Below are 21,475 nucleotides of genomic sequence, written 5' to 3'. Positions count from 1 at the left end.
CCAATATGTTGCGCAATTTCATATTCTTTGTTTGAAACGTTCAGTACCTTTTTAGAATGGGTGGTTAGGGATGTTGCTGGCGTCCATTCAGTGATTCATTATATCTGGATGATTTTTTATTTATAGGTCCGCCTGATTCGTTTTTGTGCAGGAATATTTTCGTAGCCATGGAATGGGTGGCAGCCACTGCTGAAGGCACACTGATGGCACACTGCTGAAGGTACACCGATGGCACACTGCTGAAGGCACGCTGATGGCACACTGCTGAAGGTACACTGATGGCACTCTGCTGAAGGCACACTGATGGCACACTGCTGAAGGTACACCGATGGCACACTGCTGAAGGTACACCGATGGCACACTGCTGAAGGTACACTGATGGCACACTGCTGAAGGTACACGGATGGGACACTGCTGAAGGTAAACCGAAGGCACACTGCTGAAGGTACACCGATGGCACACTGCTGAAGGTACACCGATGGCACACTGCTGAAGGTTCACCGATGGCACACTGCTGAAGGTACAGTGATGGCACACAGCTGAAGGCACACTGATGGTACACTGCTGAAGGTACACTGATGGTACACTGCTGAAGGTACACTGATGGCACACTGCTGAAGGTACACCGATGGCACACTGCTGAAGGCACACAGATGGCACACTGCTGAAGGTACACCAATGGCACACTGCTGAAGGTACACAGATGGCACACAGCTGAAGGTACACTGATGGCAAACTGCTGAAGGTTCACCGATGGCACAGTGCTGAAGGTACACTGATGGCACACTGCTGAAGGCACACTGATGGCACACTGTTGAAGGGCACTGATGGCACACTGCTGAAGGCACACTGATGGCACACTGCTGAAGGTACACTGATGGCACACTGCTGAAGGTACACCGATGGCACACTGCTGAAGGCACACTGATGGCACACTGCTGAAGGTACACCAATGGCACACTGCTGAAGGTACACAGATGGCACACTGCTGAAGGTACACCGATGGCACACTGCTGAAGGTACACCGATGGCACACTGCTGAAGGTTCACCGATGGCACACTGCTGAAGGTACAGTGATGGCACACTGATGGTACACTGCTGAAGGTACACTGATGGCACACTGCTGAAGGTACACCGATGGCACACTGCTGAAGGCACACTGATGGCACACTGCTGAAGGTACACCAATGGCACACTGCTGAAGGTACACAGATGGCACACAGCTGAAGGTACACTGATGGCAAACTGCTGAAGGTTCACCGATGGCACAGTGCTGAAGGTACACTGATGGCACACTGCTGAAGGCACACTGATGGCACACTGTTGAAGGGCACTGATGGCACACTGCTGAAGGCACACTGATGGCACACTGCTGAAGGTACACTGATGGCACACTGCTGAAGGTACACTGATGACACACTGCTGAAGGCACACTGATGGCACACTGCTGAAGGTTTACCGATAGCACACTGCTGAAGGTACACTGATGGCACACTGCTGAAGGCACACTGATGGCACACTGCTGAAGGCACACTGATGGCACACTGCTGAAGGTTCACCGATGGCACACTGCTGAAGGTACACTGATGGCACACTGTTGAAGGTGCACTGATGGCACACTGCTGAAAGCACATTGATGGCACACTGCTGAAGGCACACTGATGGCACACTGCTGAAGGCACACTGATGGCACACTGCTGAAGGCACACTGATGGCACACTGCTGAAGGTACACTGATGACACACTGCTGAAGGCACACTGATGGCACACTGCTGAAGGTTCACCGATGGCACACTGCTGAAGGTACACTGATGGCACACTGCTGAAGGCACACTGATGGCACACTGCTGAAGGTTCACCGATGGCACACTGCTGAAGGTACACTGATGGCACACTGCTGAAGGCACACTGATGGCACACTGTTGAAGGTGCACTGATGGCACACTGTTGAAGGTGCACTGATGGCACACTGCTGAAGGCACATTGATGGCACACTGCTGAAGGCACACTGATGGCACACTGCTGAAGGCACACTGCTGAAGGCACACTGCTGAAGGCACACTGATGGTACACTGCTGAAGGCACACTGATGGCACACTGCTGAAGGCACATTGATGGCACACTGCTGAAGGCACACTGCTGAAGGCACACTGATGGCACACTGCTGAAGGCACACTGATGGCACACTGCTGAAGGCACACTGATGGCACACTGCTGAAGGCACACTGGTGGCATACTGCTGAAGGGCACACTGATGGTACACTGATTACACACTGATCCAAAACACTGATGAAGCCATACTATTTTTTCTGGTACCGGTTTTATATGGATGTGTGAAGGAGGACTAAATGGGATTTTTAGAACATTTCTGTATTTAAAGGCTCGATTTTGTGCAGGTTTCCTTTAAGATCATTTTTATAAATGCCACCCCTAACTTCCTCCCACCTATTCTGGTCTATACGTGAATGGCTTATTATGGATAACTACAGAGGATGGTGTTTTATTACATTTTCTCATTATTTCCTAGATAAATTAAACCATGAGGTCTCGGTGTCAGGAGGACATATATATACAGCATTTCTTTGGTTAGGGAAAATGTACAGCGGCGATATATCTTCATAGTTCCTCTCTGACGACAAGTAAATTACATGCAGTGGAGTGTGGAGAGCCACAAGTGGTTTAGGCCAAGGTCAGGGGAAATAAATAGATCCAAGCTCTCTTTCATGCATTGCTTGACAAAGTTTCTGCAGAACCAAATGGAATGACATCATACCTATACATAGCTTCTGCTCCACTGTCCCATGTATGAGTCCATGACCCCGACGGTATTTTTGGGCCCAATTATACAGAAGAATAACAGCATTATTTAGGACGGGACACTTCACTATCATTTTCAGAATCACTTTATTAGTGACTTCATTTCACTGCATCCAAATGCGGAAAACCTAAACTCTTAGGTTTGTAAGAACAGTAGTGCAGTGTGTGACTTGTAAGGCAGCGCCACCTGCTGAGGCTTTGTAGAATGGCGCAGTTTTTCACAAAAACAATTTACCGTATACTCATTTAAATTAAATTAAAAAAAGGGATGTGGTAAAATAATGGGATTCAAGAAAGCCTGATGGTATCTGTTACATGATTATTGCTGATGTTACTCACAAATTTACAGTAAGGTTCTTTTATGAAGTAGGTAAGGGCGTTCTCACACTTCATAACTAGCTGCAATCATAGCAGAATCGTTTTGTTTTTTTACTTGAAATCTGCATTGCAGTACTACATGAAATAAACGCAGGAGTTTTTTTTTTTCATTCCAAAAAATAGCAGGGTCCTAAAAACTTCTCTATAAAGACCATGAGCAGAAATTATTCTCATTCGTTAACATGCAGCATGTGGTCAGTACATAACAAAAGTCATTCTGTATATGCCGTTTTTTTGTACTTTATGGCAAAAAAAACCATTTTACTGTTTCATCAAAGAGTTCTGAAATCTCATGCACAAGTTGATTATTTTTCTTTGCAGATTTGAAGCTGTTTCATATTTGTGCGTTAATTCTTTCAGTATTCTTGCTGCATTTTTTACCCATACTAATGTGTGGGGAAAAATGCGTCAAAACATGTTTTTGTACACAATGTTTTTCTGCCAAGAGACACATTTATGATGCAGCAAAAACCAAAATTCAGCATCCCCCCCCTGTTACATTTTTGGACGTAGTTTCTAGCCGCATGTTGAATCCAATATTGGTGCCGCCATTTGCATACGTGCATTACAACCTTTGGTTATTAGCACTAGCATTTACTGAGCAGGGACATCTTTGGCTGTAAAGATGCTTATTAATATTTTTCATAGAGCAAAGCGCGCAGTCTGAGATCTTATGTGTCTGATCGCAGGAAGAAACCTGTACATCCTAGGCAGGATTAGATGTTCAGCTCCTTTCTAGAAAAATAATTGTGGCTGAACCAGGGCTCACGGGCTTTTGGTCACGTAATTGCATCTGTTGGGATTTTATCATATTATTTAGAAATAGAAACCAATTTACTGAGTTTATCATCGGCTTGAAGATAACGCATGAGAATTTGTCAGTTTAGCTGCTGCAAAAAAATGTCATTCAAGTAAGCCGATTTCCCGATGAGGTCTTTAAGGACTGGTCAGATCATAGCATGCAATTTTATCCGAAAATGCTGCGTAGAAAAGTTAGATTGTGGGTGTCTGCTCATGTTAGTCTTTACCAATCTGGTTTATGGAATTTAATAAGCACCTGGCAAACCACATCACACACTAGAGGACTCCATTGAAAACATAGCTTCTCATTGTACATATTCATATGGAGTGATTTAAGTGGTTTATCTTGATTTTTCCAAACCGTTTGATACCGTGCCGCACAAGAGGTTGGTACACAAAATGAGAATGCTTGGTCTGGGGGAAAATGTGTGTAAATGGGTAAGTAACTGGCTTAGTGATAGAAAGCAGAGGGTGGTTATAAATGGTATAGTCTCTAACTGGGTCGCTGTGACCAGTGGGGTACCGCAGGGGTCGGTATTGGGACCTGTTCTCTTCAACATATTTATTAACGATCTGGTAGAAGGTTTACACAGTAAAATATTGATCTTTGCAGATGATACATAACTATGTAAATCAATCAATACAAGAGAAGATAGTATTCTGCTACAGATGGATCTGGATAAGTTGGAAACTTGGGCCGAAAGTTGGCAGATGCGGTTTAACATTGATAAATGTAAGGTTATACACATGGGAAGAAGGAATCAATATCACCATTACACACTGAACGGGAAACTACTGGGTAAATCTGACATGGAGAAGGACTTGGGGATCCCAGTTAATGATAAACTTACCTGGAGCAGCCAGTGCCAGGCAGCGGCTGCCAAGGCAAACAGGATCATGGGGTGCATTAAAAAAGGTCTGGATACACATGATGAGAGCATTATACTGCCTCTGTACAAATCCCTAGTTAGACCGCACATGGAGTACTGTGTACAGTTTTGGGCACCAGTGCTCAGGAAGTATATAATGGAACTAGAATGAGTACAAAGGAGGGCAGCAAAATTAATAAAGGGGATGGGGGAACTACAAAAGCCAGAGAGATTAGCAAAACAAGGATTAATTTGTCTAGAAAAAAGACGACTGAGGGGCGAACTAATAATCATGTGTAAGTATATAAGGGGGCAATACAAATATCTCTCCAAGGATCTGTTTATACCAAGGAATGTGACGGTCACAAGGGGGCATTCTCTGTGTCTGGAGGAGAGAAGGTTTTCCTACTAACATAGAAGAGGATTCTTTACTGTTAGGGCAGTGAGAATCTGGAATTGCTTGCCTGAGGAGGTGGTGATGGCGATCTCAGTCGAGGGGTTCAAGAGAGAGCTGGATGTCTTCCTGGAGCAGAACAATATTGTATCTTACAGTTATTAGGTTCTTTAGAAGGATGTAGATCAGGGGATTTATTCTGATGGAATATAGGCTGAACTGGATGGACAAATGTCTTTTTTCGGCCCTGCTAACTATGTTACTAAGTGTAGCCTGAACATGTTCATGGGGTATATTGATATATAGTGCCAGGACCACTGGTAACCAACCCCCCAGAACCAGAGGGGCTTGGGAATCCCAACATTGATTCAGGAATATCTTTATGTAGTTTTGTATTGTTCTATGGATTTCATGACTTTGAAGAGCTCTAGGGGAAGATCTGGCATGGAGATTCATTACTAAGCTGTTCTTTAAAATGCGCTTAAAGGCTAAATTGTTCTTAACCAGGAATGTTTCTATAACAATGTATTGGAAAAAAATAAAAGGCATTCATAATTTATGAGAATGTTGATCACATTCTGAAAATAACGTGCTTTTCTACATCTCTAATGTTTTCTGGATTTTTTTATAAACTGTACAATCTGACCAAGAGGTACAAGATGTTTTGCCACCATGAGCCATAACATATACAATAATGTTATGAAGCTTCCACTGTACACTAATCTTAAACTAAATCCATTACACTAGAATAAAAGAAAACTACACATTGCTTGTATTTTATAGAAACAAAACAACAAATTAAAAGGGTGCCTGGGTGCAGCCTTGGCGTGGCCAAACAATTCAGTGCACCTTCCCACCTACTTTTTTTTCCAGCTGTTTTCACCTTCTTTGTCTTTAATTTACAGCTCTGGCTTTACAGGAGGTAGAGAAAGGTGGAGAAGAATGGAAAATAAGTAGACGGGAAGTACGATGTACTGGCCATGCCAAAGGAGCACCAAGTGCCTGTACTTGGTTTGAACAGTCATTTTGTGCTGACAGACTCTCATTAATAGTTATCTCTTAAGCCATATCATGTAGATTTGAAAGGAATTTCCAGAACTTTTATATTTATGGCCCATCCAATCAAAATTAGATTAGTATGGATCTGACTCAAAACATCAGCACCAATCAGTTTTCTCAAGGTTGGAACCACTTGGTTATTATGCTCTGCTCATATCTGATTTTGTCAATTTGCATTGATCTAAAGTATACCCAGGAGACTTGGCCCTCATCAGTTGCTCTTTGCAGGAGAAGCAGCAGTTACAGTGTCAATATGTCATTGTAGTTGACTTTCCAGTTAATAGTTTCTTGAAGGTCTTTTTCCATAGCATCTGATTAGTGGGGGTCTGACCACTTGGATCACCACAGATCACAAAGTCTGTATGATTAAAATGATAATCTACATGTGAGACCACCACTAAAGTCTATAGAACAAAGTTCAAAGAGGTCCAAACACTCACAATGCAAAACTTGTCTTTTATTCAGCAAAGGACGCATTTCAGCCCATCCAAAACATTCATCATCCCCCATTAGTGGAATACCGATCATTTCCAATTTGATACAAAGTCTACACATCTACTGATGTCATATACATGGTGAATGGAGTATCTGTCTGAATTAGATCATTTTCAACATTGGTTTGATCAAAGATAGACTTGTGCTTCCTTTCAGAATTTTAATTAGAAGTGAATCATTTCATATATGTCATATAGGAAGAATGACTACCTAGTAGATAAAAGCTAATATACAATTTACCATCAGATATGCAATAGTCTACACCTAAGGCCACGTGCACACATTCAGTATTTGGGCAGTTTTTTACCTCAGTATTTGCAAGCCAAAAACAGGAATCGAAGACTCAGAGGAAAAATATAATAGAAACACGTCACCACTTCTGTATTTATCACCCACTCCTGGTATGGGCTTACAAATACTGAGGTAAAATACCGACCAAATACTGAACATGTGAATGTGGCGTAATGCTTAATTTTTCTGATTGGAACACTAAGCTTAGGGTACCGTCACACAGTGGCATTTTGATCGCTACGACGGCACGATCCGTGACACTCCAGCATCGTAACAATATCACTCCAGCGTCGTAGACTGCTGTCACACTTTGCAATGTACGACGCTGGAGCGATAATTTCATGACGTATGTGCGATGTAGAAGCCGTTGGTTACTATGCGCACATCGTATACAATATCGTGCACACCTTTGTTACACGATGCGATCATGCCGCCACAGCGGGACACTAGACGACGAAAGAAAGTTTCAAACGATCTGCTACGACGTACGATTCTCAGCGGGGTCCCTGATCGCAGGAGCGTGTCAGACACAGCGAGATCGCTGGAACGTCACGGATATATCGCTGGAACGTCACAAATCGTGCCGTCGTAGCGATCAAAATGCCACTGTGTGACGGTACCCTTAGGCCTGGGTCACATCAGTGCTATCTTATCACATAGCACTTAGCCCAGTGTTATACTATGGGGCAGTGCAGATCTACAATTATTTTCTCATGATGATTTGGCATGAGAGAACAATTGACCCCTGGACAAAGCTTGTTTATAGCGAAACGTGCGTCGGGTGTGGTGGGTCCCTGGCTCCTGGTATGTATTTGGTAGGCACTTGCTAATTATTCATTATATGCGGACTCTGCTTGCTACTTCTGTTAGGTACGACGGGCAGCTGCACTCAGGTGTATGATATTTTATGCCTTGACATTATTTAACTTATGTAATTACTATATGAATGCACTTTATATTTATGTCTATACATTGCCTGATGGCTGCTGCCCGCTTTTCCTCTCTATATATCTCTTTCTCTATATATATGGATATGTCTTTATAGATTAATATTATTGAGTGACTTTATGCATAGTTCATTTTTTCCTTAGTAGCCATACCCACCAGGTTTTTTCTCCTGTACTTTACCCCTTTCTTTACGTTTGTGGTTTTATCAGTTGTTTATGTGATAATAATAAAGTTTGTTGCATTATAACTAGCATTGTGGGCAGTTGTTTTTTGGTGGATATGAGAGAACAATTGCAGCATAATGCGATTGGCTGCGATACTCTCTGTATGAGACATTGGACTGCACTTAAAAGTCATCCCAGTGCAGTCTGATAAACGCCGAGACAGGCTATGGAGGAGATGGAGAAATTACTGTGCTGTGATTCTCTCATGTCAGAGGATCGTAGCCCAGTGTACGGACACTTGGTGTCATTAGCATATCGAATCTGATGCTCTCGCATTGTATGTTATACGCTCACATGAATCCAGCCTTAGACTGATAAAAGCAAACTGAAGACTATGTCACCACTCTGTTTGTCATTCTGCAGGATTGTATTGATTTTTTCAGATACAGTCATGTAGAAATCCTGCAGAGATCACACAGTTTAGTACACAGGGGCTAAGATCTTTCATTTTCAGCTAGTACTTAGCTATGTGAGTGGGTTTAGCTAAGGGGCTAATCTTTATGTCCATAGTTATAAATGTAATGGCAAAGTATAGGAGTAAAGGGATGATGGCGCTAAACCTCTTCAAGCCCCTTGACACACTTTTATTGATTGTGTGATATGATTTAATTTCACAAATTGATATCATAGAATGTGAGGGTGATGTCCTGGCTGAAACGCTGAAGCTCCATGTAATATACAGCTTCTGTTGCAGCAGCCGGGATAGGAGGAAACTGCAATCCCAACTAGATCCATCAGATACCTTATTTAAATCATTCTGAAAAAAAATGAGAAGATAATGGGAGGAGATGGTTCTGGTGCTTGAGACCTTATTCTATGGGCCACAACGGACAACAACTCTCAAACAGCAACTCTCACAAGTTGAAATGCACTTTTCTTTAACCTTAACCAGAATAAACTATGACTACGCCTAGACTAAAGATCATTACAACAGTTTTTGCAGAAACACTGAACCAGCAGGAGATGTAAGGTGTGAAGTTGTTTATAAATGTAAATTAGCTATTGATGGAAATTGGTTGCATGTTAAGGTACCGTCACATTAAGCGACGCTACAGCGATATAGACAACGATGCCGATCGCTGCAGCGTCGCTGTGTGGTCGCTGGAGAGCTGTCACACAGACAGCTCTCCAGCGACCAATGATGCCGAGGTCCCCGGGTAACCAGGGTAAACATCGGGTTACTAAGCGCAGGGCTGTGCTTAGTAACCCGATATTTACCCTGGTTACCTAAAAAAAACCAACACTACATACTTACATTCCGGTGTCTGTCGCGTCCCTCGCAGTCAGCTTCCCGCACTGACTGTGAGCGCCGGCCGTAAAGCAGAGCACAGCGGTGATGTCACCGCTGTGCTTTACGGCCGGCGCTCACAGTCAATGCGGGAAGCTGACGCCGGGGGACGTGACAGACATCGGAATGTAAGTATGTAGTGTTTGTTTTTTTTAGGTAACCAGGGTAAATATCGGATTACTAAGCGCGGCCCTGCGCTTACTAACCCGATGTTTACCCTGGTTACAAGTGAAGACATCGCTGAATCGGCGTCACACACGCCGATTCAGCGATGTTAGCCGGTGATCCAGCGACGAAATAAAGTTCTGGCCTTCTAGCTCCCACCAGTGATGTCACAGCAGGATCCTGATCGCTGCTGCGTGCCAAACACAACAATATCGCTATCCAGGATGCTGCAACGTCACGGATCGCTATCGTTATCATTCTAAAGTCGCTCAGTGTGAAGGTACCTTTAGTGTGACACTGAGCCACTTCTCATGGACAAGCTGTGAGTCAGGATAGTCAAGGAGTCTGAGGTCAAAAGCCAGGAGGTTACATCATAAACGGAGGGAAGATACAAATGCGTAGTTAGGTAACGTTCTAAGGTCAAAACACTGTGAGGATAGTGGATCAGAGCAAAGGGGTTAAACAGACGGAGGGTCAAAACGAGGTCCAACCCAGGGGCAGACATACCATTGGTGCAACCTGTGCAGCCGCACAGGGGCCCAAGAGGTAAGGGGGCCCATTTCTTGCTCCAAAGCAAGTGCAATTTTGCATTTTTAGGAGTTCTTGGGCTGCAAAGGGCCTATATATTGTTCTTGCACAGGGGCTTTTTTCTGACTGTGTCCGCCAGTGGTCCAACCACACTTAGCTGAAGCTATGTCTCGTAGAGGTCTGAAACTAACAGTCAAGCTAAGAACACTTGAAGACAACCCAGCACCTCCCAGTCTCAGATTGGATGGCCAAGCTGTCAATCAAAATACAGACAGCTCAGCACGCCCCTGTATCAGACTGGATACTGAGTTGTCAAAGTACTGACAGCTTCAGCACGCCCCAGAACCATATTGGACAACTGAGCCATCAATAACTGCATCCCAGACACACTGAGTGGTGGAATCGTGACAAGTAGATATCAATTTAAAGGTGACCTTACACTTTATTAAACCCTGAGGAGTACAGCTGAATACATTGATATACATATGTAAAATGTTTAGGTACTCAGTCGAGTCTAAATTATGCAAATATTTTGTACCTCATCTTCACCATCCTACAGACCCTTTATGTAGGTCACATGTAAGATCGGTATACCATTTATTCAATATGTACTAGTCCATAGCACCATTAAAAGCAATACGTATCAAGAGAATGAAGTGCAATGCAAGAAACACAGATTTATTAATACATCTAAAATAAAATACATAGACAATATTAGTATACAGTCAACACAAGAAATAAATAGACAAAGAAGAGATAAATAGGGTGGGAAAACACCTGGATAAAAATGTAAACCATGCAATTTCAGTATCTTCTACAAGATGACAGTGTACAACTACAAATATTAAAAAAAAACACAAATGTTTGTGCTGTCAAGTAACAATATAGATCATGGCGTAATGAAATAAAACCTAGGGATATGAGGCCCTGATGATTGGCTCCATAAACGTGTGGGGTCCCAAGAGAAACCTCCCAGAACGTGTGAAAACAACAGTAAAAATTTAGTAAATAACCCTTGAAGTCGGCACATGAACAAGAGTTAGAAAGGGAATACTTTCAAAGTGATATGTTTTAGAAGAGCAGAGACCCATCTCACTCCACTTATTTCAGTTGGACAGCTTTGTCTGAGGGTTTGGTCCACTTCGTAAATGTGCTCTGATGCATTTAATACAAATGAAGCTGCAAAATGTTAAAAGGGGCAGAAATTCTTGTGAATGTGTTCTGCTCCATTCTTGGTCCACATCTAATGTTCTCTGCTTTGCACCTGGAAGCGAAACTTGATGAACAGCTGGTATTTTATAATTCTCTTATTATTCAATGGTGATCGTGCCTGTCAGTAACTGGTTGCGGCATCTAACAAATTCATCTGATGTGATGCCTACCTTTTGAGGGCAAGTTTGCATAATATTTTTATGTATTCAGTGTTTTCTCAGCATGGCAGCAGAGTGCCTCGTTTCATGATGTTCTTTCTCTGTTTACTTTGATCACTCTCCTTTTTTCTCTCCTGCAGAAGACTGGCATGAACAGCTCTACCCTCTGATAATTACGCTGAAAGACTGTGTAGCAGAAGTAGTGGAGAAGGCAAAGACATCAATGACTTTTGTTGTTCTTCAAGAACTGGCATGTGGTTTGCCCCAGTGCTTGCGCCTCACCTTCAGACGAGACGTGGTTTTCAGCCAAGCAGTAAGTTCACACTTGAGACCACTGTTGCTGTGTACAGACACCCATTCATTAGGCTCGGAAACAGACAATCAAGCATTTAGTGTAGCAGGTTTAATCCACTGGTATTAAGACGTATATTCATTTTATTCCAAGTGGCCAGCAGGTCACATAAAATCTCTAAATAGTTTCTTCTACGCGATGGCCGCATGTCTAACAAAGAGAGAAAAACAACCACATGAAAAGGAAGAATATTTTATTTTTATCTTTTTGTGTAACATTGGCTACTTATTCTAGGTATACGCTTTAATAATGAAGTATTATTATTTATTACCAGTTGCTTGCATAGTGACAACACATTCTGTAGCGCTGTATAAAGACCATCATCATGAACATCAATCCTTGTCCCTATCTCCTTTAGCAAGGCAGTTACCTATCAGTAATTTTAAAATGGCATGATTTTTATAGCGGCACAATCTATCAAGATCAATTAAAACTTATTTACATCACTTACCACAACCACATGATGTATTCGAAACTCCATCCACTGTTACGCCCAATGACTGTGATTTAGTTGGTTAGGCATAACGAGGAGTGGATATTTGGACAAAGTCAGACTCTGCATGTGCAATCACCCTTGCAAAGACTGAGAATCTAGCAACTCATGGCCCCGTGACCCCGTCCTAAGACAGGTTTACACCTCCTGAATTGTGACTTTACTCGACCGCTGATTAGCTACTCATTTGATGATCAATGGTTAGACTGTTTAAATTGGCAGACCCCATTTCCTATGCACAGAGAATAATCAATAATACATAATTTAATGTTCATAGGCTTCCATTGTTCTCGGTAACACATGTTTTGCTTACACAGGACAATGTGCAGCCGAGACTAATTTTTAAGTCTGCTAAGCGAAATCATTTTACTTAATGAACTAATTTTAGCCTCTTCCTGAGGTGATTATGAGTATGCACTTCAGACTGGGAACAGTTTATTTCAATGAGATTACTGACAAGAGGCCCTAAAAGAATGTCTTCTGTCTTGATCATTGCTTTTTCTCATCTGTCTTCCATTCTGAAAGATTGAGATTTGTGAATGATAATAGCATCATATGAATTTTAGCAATGCAGATGGCATTGCGAAGACTTTAGTGGCCATGTTAAAAGTATAGTAGTGTACTGATCATTATCTCATCATGTAAGATCACAAGAACATATAAAACATAGGGCTTGCTACACTTGTTTACAGTTGTAATGCGATATCCATCAGTCATTAGTAATTGTTACAGACATCGGGTGCAGTACCAAATCATAGGGAAAAGCCAATAAGGCAATAAACCAGTAGCCTTTCTCACCTACCTACGAAGAGCCAAAATATCTTTTCTCCCTCTCTCCTCATTTTCTATCTCATCAATAATGAGAATGAGACCCTGTGTTTTTGTACAGTAGTTATAAGGTCTATAGACACTAATTCCTTGATTCATCGTTTGCATTTTTTTTTAGTCCCTCTTCTGTCTTTTTGTGCTAAATTCTTGAAAATGCAGATGGTTCAAAGTCTAAAAATGGTCTTCATGTTTGTTTTAGACCTATTTTCGGACCTCTTAGTGCAAAAAGTCACACATTTCATAAAATGGTGCACCAATATATGAGGCGTGTATAAAATCACCCCGGGTGGGGGGGCAGAAAATGTGGCAGATTTTGTGACTATTGAAAAGTCATTATTGATGAATCAGCCAAGACATCTGTAAGGCTATGTTCACACATAGCGTCCTGTCCCTGCGGGTTCTCCCGCAGCGGATTTGATAAATCTGCAGGGCAAACTCGCTGCAGTTAGCCCTGCAGATTTATCGCGGTTTGTCCTGCGGGTTCCGCTGCGGGATTTTACCCCTACTATTGATGCTGCATATGCAGCAATATGCAGCATCAATAGTAATGTTAAAAATAATAAAATAATGATATACTCACCCTCTGACGTCCCAATCTCCTCAGCGCTGCACGCGGCGGTCCGGTTCCAAAGATGCTGTGCGACCAGGACCTTCGTGACGTCACAGTCATGTGACCGCGACGTCACCGCAGGTCCTGGTCGCATAGCAAACCTGAGACCGGACGGCCGCCTGCAGCGCTGAGACTTCAGAGGTGAGTATATCATTATTTTTTATTTTAATTCTTTTTTTTTTACCACAAATATGGTTCCCAGGGCCTGGAGGAGAGTCTCCTCTCCTGCACCCCGGGTACCACCCGCACATTATCCACTTACTTCCCGCATGGTGTGCACAGCCCCATGCGGGAAGTAAGCGGATCAATGCATTTCTATGGGTGCAGAATCGCTGCGATTCTGCACAAAGAAGTGACATGCTGCGGGTTGTAAACCGCTGCGCTCCCGCGCGGTTTTTCCCGCAGCATGTGCACAGCGGTTTGCGGTTTCCATAGGGTTTACATGTTACTGTAAACGCTATGGAAACTGCTGCGGACCCGCAGCTGCAAAATCGCCGCGGTTCCGCGGTAAAAACCGCAATGTGTGAACATAGCCTAAATCTGAAACTTCCCCTTACAATGATCAACATAAACAACTGGTGAAAACATAAAAACATATAAAATAGACATTAAAAAAAAGTTCTAAAGAAAAAGGTGCAAGTGAAAGAAACACACAACACCAAAAAAGCAGCACATTCAATAATTTGAAAGAAGTCATAAAACTAAAGCACTTACATGATGCAGGAGCCTCCCTTGATATCAAATTCAAAATGATAGCTACAGCCAAAACATATGTAAATCTGAAACTTCCGCCCAAAATGACCAACATAGAAAAACAGGTGAACACATATAAAATAGAAAGGTTCAAAATAAAAAAACAAAAAATGCAAATGAAAAAGAGGCAAAAAACACCAACAAAAAGCCACAAATGCAATAAGTAAAATGAAAATATTGATAAATGATAACCATATTTATTAACAAGGTCACAAAACTAATGCACTTTCAGTATGCAGAAGCCCCCCGTGATAAGGGCTGAGGTAACGCAGGTGTAAAATACTGATGAAATTACAACTCACACATCTACAAATTCATTGATGGGGTGGTCTCATAGTATTAGAATTGCACACGGATAAGACTTGTATACAGTCAGTCACACAGATGAGTGTAAAGCACAGTGTCTGGCTCGCACCCTATTAGTGACACCCATAGTGTTAGACCAGGCCGGTTGCTCTGCACTATATATGTGCCCCCCACCAGGACAAATACCCCAATTTACACGGCCAACTTTGATGGGTCTGGCTGCATCTAAAAAAAAATGTGTGTGTGATGTATTGGTCGATATTTTGGCCAAAATACGCAACCTTGTAACCAAAATGCAGCAACAAATCATGCTCCAAATCTTCTCATCCACCAATTTCAGTAATCTAGAATTTGGCAAGTTCTTTCTTCATATTTGTGATCCAGTAACCACAGATAAATCAGGTCTTCACATTGTTAATGCTTTTCCTATTTTCTTTTCAGCTTTCAGGATTGATCTGTGGCTTTATGATTAAGCTGCATTCAAGTTTACACAATCAGGGCTTTCTACAACAACTTCACACGGTGGGGTTACTGGTGCAATATGAAGGTCTTCTCAGTACATACAGTAAGTATTACAAACGGGCACGCTGTGAAAAAGGTACTAGAGTTCATTCAGAACAGCTGTGCATTATCTATTTGTTGGATCATTGCCATCTGTATTCATTTAGACAGAAAGTTTGTAATGCATATATATTTTATTTCCATTCTAGCTGAATATATAAACCACATAATCGCTGTCGATTCTCCTCTATCCCACATTTGTTTATTTTGGCAGTGACTAGTAACCACTTGGCAGATTTCCATCCGCTCGTGTTGATTCTGCAATAATTATCATTGACAGAAAAATATTCTCCAACATATCCAATAATGTTTCTGGCCAATGTGGTCTATTTTAGTCATTTAAAGAGATTCTGTCATTCCAATATGGGTAAAAACACATTGAACTTTTCATGGTCATGTTTTACATTTAACTAAAGTAATGCATAAATCAATTCTAGTCCATCCAAATTTTGGGTGTTTGGAATTCTGATTATTTAGATGATGCAAGTCAGTGGTCATATTGGATAAAGTTTATTGAAGTTTCATTAACTAACACCAGACTGTCACAGGGTTACTGACAGAAGACCGCAGCGTCTGATTGATCCTAGTCCTGCTCTGAAAAGAAGCACTTCTCCTTCTTTGTAAATGGTGTTTAATTCTTTTGGCAGAACAGGGGTTAGTCTGCCATGTTGGAAACTCTGAGCTCTCAGCTGATTTCAGTTAGCCACTCCCATCTTATATATAACTAGATGGCAGCCCGATTCTAAAGAATCGGGAGTCTAGAATCCATATATACTTTATTTATTCAAATGTAAAAATAATACAATTAATAAATAATAGTAAGAAAGAACAAAAAATGGCTGCACTCACCAGCTCTTGACAATTCTTGTTATTTAAGGTACAGTTACACAGGATCCATGAACATGCTTATGAGGGGAGGGATGAAAGACATCAGACGACAACTTTGCGTGTTGTGGCAAATGCCACAACAACGGTTCTTTGCTTAAGAACAATGTCAGGTAGTAGGAAAATACCCAGTTAATAATAGGCAATAGTTCTTTGCAGGAATGCAGATATTAATAAATAGGCAGTTTATATTGCAGAGAAATTGCTGGGCAATAATGGACAATGTCCTTATGTGGCAAATAATAGAGCAATATACCCAATGTGGCAAAGAAGAGGTTAATAAACGGCAGTCTCTCAGTATAACAGTCAGTGAATAATAGGCAGTATATGGAGAAAACACCAAACAAAAGTTCAAAATTGGTGTGAAAATGTCACTGAACCACTTCACAACTAAATATATATAGTTTTGGTAAATGGTATTATCATTTTTTTGACGAAATTCGGCAGGAGCTTGAAGAGCAACGTCACTGGGCCCGCCTCCACGCAGTAGAAACTTGCTGTGAGGTAAAAATTCAAAAATCACACCAAAATGGCGGGCGGAGTGTGTCACAGTACGGCACGTTTCTGATTGGTCGCTCGCAGCAGGCGGCAACCAATCAGACACTGGACACTGTTGACGTCACTTATCTCCGGACATTAGCTCCGGACATTAGCTCCGGACAGGAAGTTGGCACAAATTGCAGGAAGTAGTATTCTAGGCAATTATATATTAGATTGCCTAGAATACTACTTCCTGCAATTTCTGCCAACTTCCGTGGCTTTGTCCGGAGCTAATGTCCGGAGCTAATGTCCGGAGCTAATGTCCGGAGATAAGTGACGTCAACAGTGTCCAGTGTCTGATTGGTTGCCGCCTGCTGCGAGCGACCAATCAGAAACGTGCCGTACTGTGACACACTCCGCCCACCATTTTGGTGTGATTTTTTAATTTTTACCTCACAGCAAGTTTCTACTGCGTGGAGGCGGGCCCAGTGACGTTGCTCTTCAAGCTCCTGCCGAATTTCAAGTATATATGGATTCTAGACTCCCGATTCTTTAGAATCGGGCTGCCATCTAGTCTTATATATAATTGCCTAGAATACTACTTCCTGCAATTTGTGCCAACTGCCGTGGCTTTGTCCGGAGCTAATGTCCGGAGCTAATGTCCGGAGATAAGTGACGTCAACAGTGTCCAGTGTCTGATTGGTTGCCGCCTGCTGCGAGCGACCAATCAGAAACGTGCCGTACTGTGACACACTCCGCCCGCCATTTTGGTGTGATTTTTCAATTTTTACCTCACAGCAAGTTTCTACTGCGTGGAGGCGGGCCCAGTGACGTTGCTCTTCAAGCTCCTGCCGAATTTCAAGTATATATGGATTCTAGACTCCCGATTCTTTAGAATCGGGCTGCCATCTAGTCTTATATATAATTGCCTAGAATACTACTTCCTGCAATTTGTGCCAACTGCCGTGGCTTTGTCCGGAGCTAATGTCCGGAGCTAGTGTCCGGAGCTAATGTCCGGAGATAAGTGACGTCAACAGTGTCCAGTGTCTGATTGGTTGCCGCCTGCTGCGAGCAACCAATCAGAAACGTGCCGTACTGTGACACACTCCGCCCGCCATTTTGGTGTGATTTTTGAATTTTTACCTCACAGCAAGTTTCTACTGCGTGGAGGCGGGCCCAGTGACGTTGCTCTTCAAGCTCCTGCCGAATTTCAAGTATATATGGATTCTAGACTCCCGATTCTTTAGAATCGGGCTGCCATCTAGTCTTATATATAATTGCCTAGAATACTACTTCCTGCAATTTGTGCCAACTGCCGTGGCTTTGTCCGGAGCTAATGTCCGGAGCTAGTGTCCGGAGCTAATGTCCGGAGATAAGTGACGTCAACAGTGTCCAGTGTCTGATTGGTTGCCGCCTGCTGCGAGCGACCAATCAGAAACGTGCCGTACTGTGACACACTCCGCCCGCCATTTTGGTGTGATTTTTGAATTTTTACCTCACAGCAAGTTTCTACTGCGTGGAGGCGGGCCCAGTGACGTTGATCTTCAAGCTCCTGCCGAATTTCAAGTATATATGGATTCTAGACTCCCGATTCTTTAGAATCGGGCTGCCATCTAGTTCCTTTATAATCTGGGTACTGATTCAAATCCATATCAGAGCTAGCTTTGACTCATGGCTTTTAATTTGGTTTTCCCCAATCCTCCAGTCCCCGCTGCATTCCTCAGTTATATGTGAGTGAATATTTGTACGTTTGGCATTTTCAGTTTACCCTTGTTTGTGTTGCCTTGTTCATCGGATTGGTGTACTGGGGTGCACAGTAGCGCCCCTCTTCCCTGGGTGGGTGAAGAGAACAGACTAATGGCTAATTCAGGAGATTAGGCAAGGGTGACGGCCCCAGCATCTTCACCTTCAGAAGTATCCTGGGAAGCAGGGTGAGCTAGGGCACTCCTTAGTGATAGGGATAGGGACAGGGAAGGAGCTCCTGGTCTCAGGTCACCCAACAGCTGAGTCGTGACATTAGTTCTAACTATAACCATTTTTCTGATGCATTATGGATCCTATTACTGCTCTTAAAGGGCAACTGCTGCAGCTCAGTCTGGAGGTGGCATATTTACGCACGATTTACTACACATCTGGTGTAGGAATCAAATCCACACTGTGCTATCTTCAGCAAGGAGACTGGATGGAGGAGGAGTATTGCTGTGAGTTTCAGAGGTGGGCCACGGACACTAAGTGGAATGACCGCGCACTCCGTATGAGACTCCAGTCTCCCTTGATGCAGCAATGTTTTGGGCTATCTGGGTTGATCGCCGTCTTTGCCAGAGACATAGGAAGACACTCCTGTATGCAGAAGGTCAGGATCCAAGGGAGATGAGGAACCCATGCAGGTGGGTGCGTCAACTCACTCTGGTAAACTATCTGTTGTTCTGCAAAATAGGGGAGTGTGTTTTTACTGTGGTAAAAAGGGCCATTTCATGGGCACGAGTCCTTCCCAACCTCACAGTAAACAGCTGCCATAAAACTAGGTGGCCCAGGTTGCAGGAAGGTTTGCAACATGGGTATACTCATCACCTCCATGGGTAGGACACAATATTTTCTACCAGCTGAAATTCACCTATTAAGGTAGATGTGTCTGCATTTCTGGATAGTGGAGCGGGGTTTAACTTAAATGTATTTAATCAATCTCTCCTCAAAAAATATGTTACATCTTCGAAATCATCACCACTACCACCATTTCCTGTCATTGTCGTTTGAAGCTTTGAATTTCAGATTGCGAAAATCTTGTGTTCTTGTTTAAGTCATTGGTCCCCTCAGTATCTGGTTCATTGGAGGGGGTACAGTCCTGAGAAGAGGATGTGGGTACCAGCATCTGATGCTCATACGGCCAGACTGATCTGGTCTTTTCACGTGGCACACCCCAATAAACCCAGTTCTGAGGTTCCAGAGGTCCCTATTAGAAGGCGGGTTCCTGTCTCGGTGTTGCCACAACAGAGAGGAGCCAGAAGACCGCAGATTCTGATTGTTACTACTCCTGCCCTGAAAAGAAGCACTTCTCCTTCTTTTTAAATGTTTATTTCTTTTGGCAGAACAGGGGTTAATCGGCCATGTTGGAAACAATGGGAGTATGAGCTCTCATCTGAGCTCAGCTAGCCACTCCCATCCCCATTATAATCTAGGTCCTGATTCAAACCCAAGTCAGAGCTAACTTTTGCTGCATGGCTTGGAGGAGAGATGTTTATATGAGAAGAAGTTTTGGAAGAGTTATCTGTGACTGTTGCGTGGATTGTAAGTGTGATAACTCCCTCCTCTTTTGTTTTTCCCTGTCCTCCACTCCCCGATGCATTCCTCAGTTATATGTGAGTGAATATTTGTATGCTTGGTATTTTCAGTTTACCCTTGTTTGTGTTGCCTTGTTTGTTGGGTTGGTGTACTGAGGTGCCCAGTAGCGCCCCTCTTCCCTGGGTGGGTGAAGAGAACATACGGAGGGCTAATTCAAGAGATAAGGCAAGGGTGACGACCCCGGCATCTTCACCTTCAGAAGTATTCCAGTGAATAGGGCGGGCTATGGTGCCCACTAATGGTAGGGACTGGGAAGGAGCCCCTAGTCCCGGGTAGAGAGTTGAGTTGTGACACAGACAGTCAGTCTTTTTTAGTTACCATAAAAAACTTAACTAGGTAACATGATAAACTCTGGAAACTGCAGATATAAACAGTGAAAGTAAATACCGGCGTCAGCATTCATAGATCAGATATCAAGGTTCTGAGTGATTTGGGCATAGGTGCAGCATACATGGAAAGTTTACAGCATTACCTTGTGTTGTTGAAGTTGTCTCACCTGAGTTGTTTACCTGCGATCACGCATTCTGTAGTTGATATTGAGTTTCCAGATGATCTCCTGTAACTTGTGAATTTCAAAGAATTTCCATTTTATACAACAGATGTACTGTTGTAGCAGGTATTATATTACACAACACCTCCATATCCCCCATTGGTCACCCACCATAAAATTATGGGATACCATTAATCCCACCATCTTAAACAGTTGCTATGGACCACCATTGCAGTTTAGGTTTACAACATTTACAAATTCTGCTGTTTGCAATAAATCAATAAAAGAAGAGCAATATAAATAGCTGAAGATAACTATTACAACCAGTGGTTTCTCCAAATTCATCACAAAATGCCACTTTTATAGGGAACCAATCTGATAGCAGCATAATGATGGGGCAGAGGCCTCCATTCCAGCTACGTAATTATTTATTTTGATAAAATCCTCATTTTACCTTCTGCAGATCTACCAGTTCTCAGACTACTGAGCTCTCTATAACCCTGCCTTAATTTCTGATTGACAGTTTTCTGTGTACACTGTGCATAGACATAAAAATATCAATGGTGGTGGTGGATATACAGAACTCATGTAAAACTTAAGAATATTGAGGGCTACATGGTAGCAAGTTTTCTAGTCCTCTTGTAATATAATCTCCTTCTGATAAAGCAGTGATTTAATCAAAACTACAGCAAGCAGCCCAGTAAGTGACACATTATTATTATTATTATTATTATTATTATTATTATAATA

General features: G+C 42.6%; 1 protein-coding gene across 5 annotated transcripts in view; it reads left to right on the top strand.

Moving 5' to 3' along the window:
• INPP4B (inositol polyphosphate-4-phosphatase type II B) overlaps positions 1-21,475 on the top strand; it is a 1,184,089-nt gene that overhangs the window by 1,017,057 nt on the left and 145,557 nt on the right. For all 5 annotated transcript variants that reach the window (XM_069743998.1, XM_069744002.1, XM_069744000.1 and 2 more), the window contains 2 exons: positions 11,769-11,941; positions 15,412-15,535. In XM_069743998.1, the coding sequence (XP_069600099.1) occupies positions 11,769-11,941; positions 15,412-15,535 (297 nt within the window). The remainder of the gene's footprint in view (positions 1-11,768; positions 11,942-15,411; positions 15,536-21,475) is intronic.

The sequence above is a fragment of the Ranitomeya imitator genome, chromosome 1 (assembly GCF_032444005.1).
Source record: "Ranitomeya imitator isolate aRanImi1 chromosome 1, aRanImi1.pri, whole genome shotgun sequence".
Taxonomy (NCBI): domain Eukaryota; kingdom Metazoa; phylum Chordata; class Amphibia; order Anura; family Dendrobatidae; genus Ranitomeya; species Ranitomeya imitator.
Note: the sequence above shows the minus strand (reverse complement) of the source record. Positions and strands in the feature narration are given on the sequence as shown.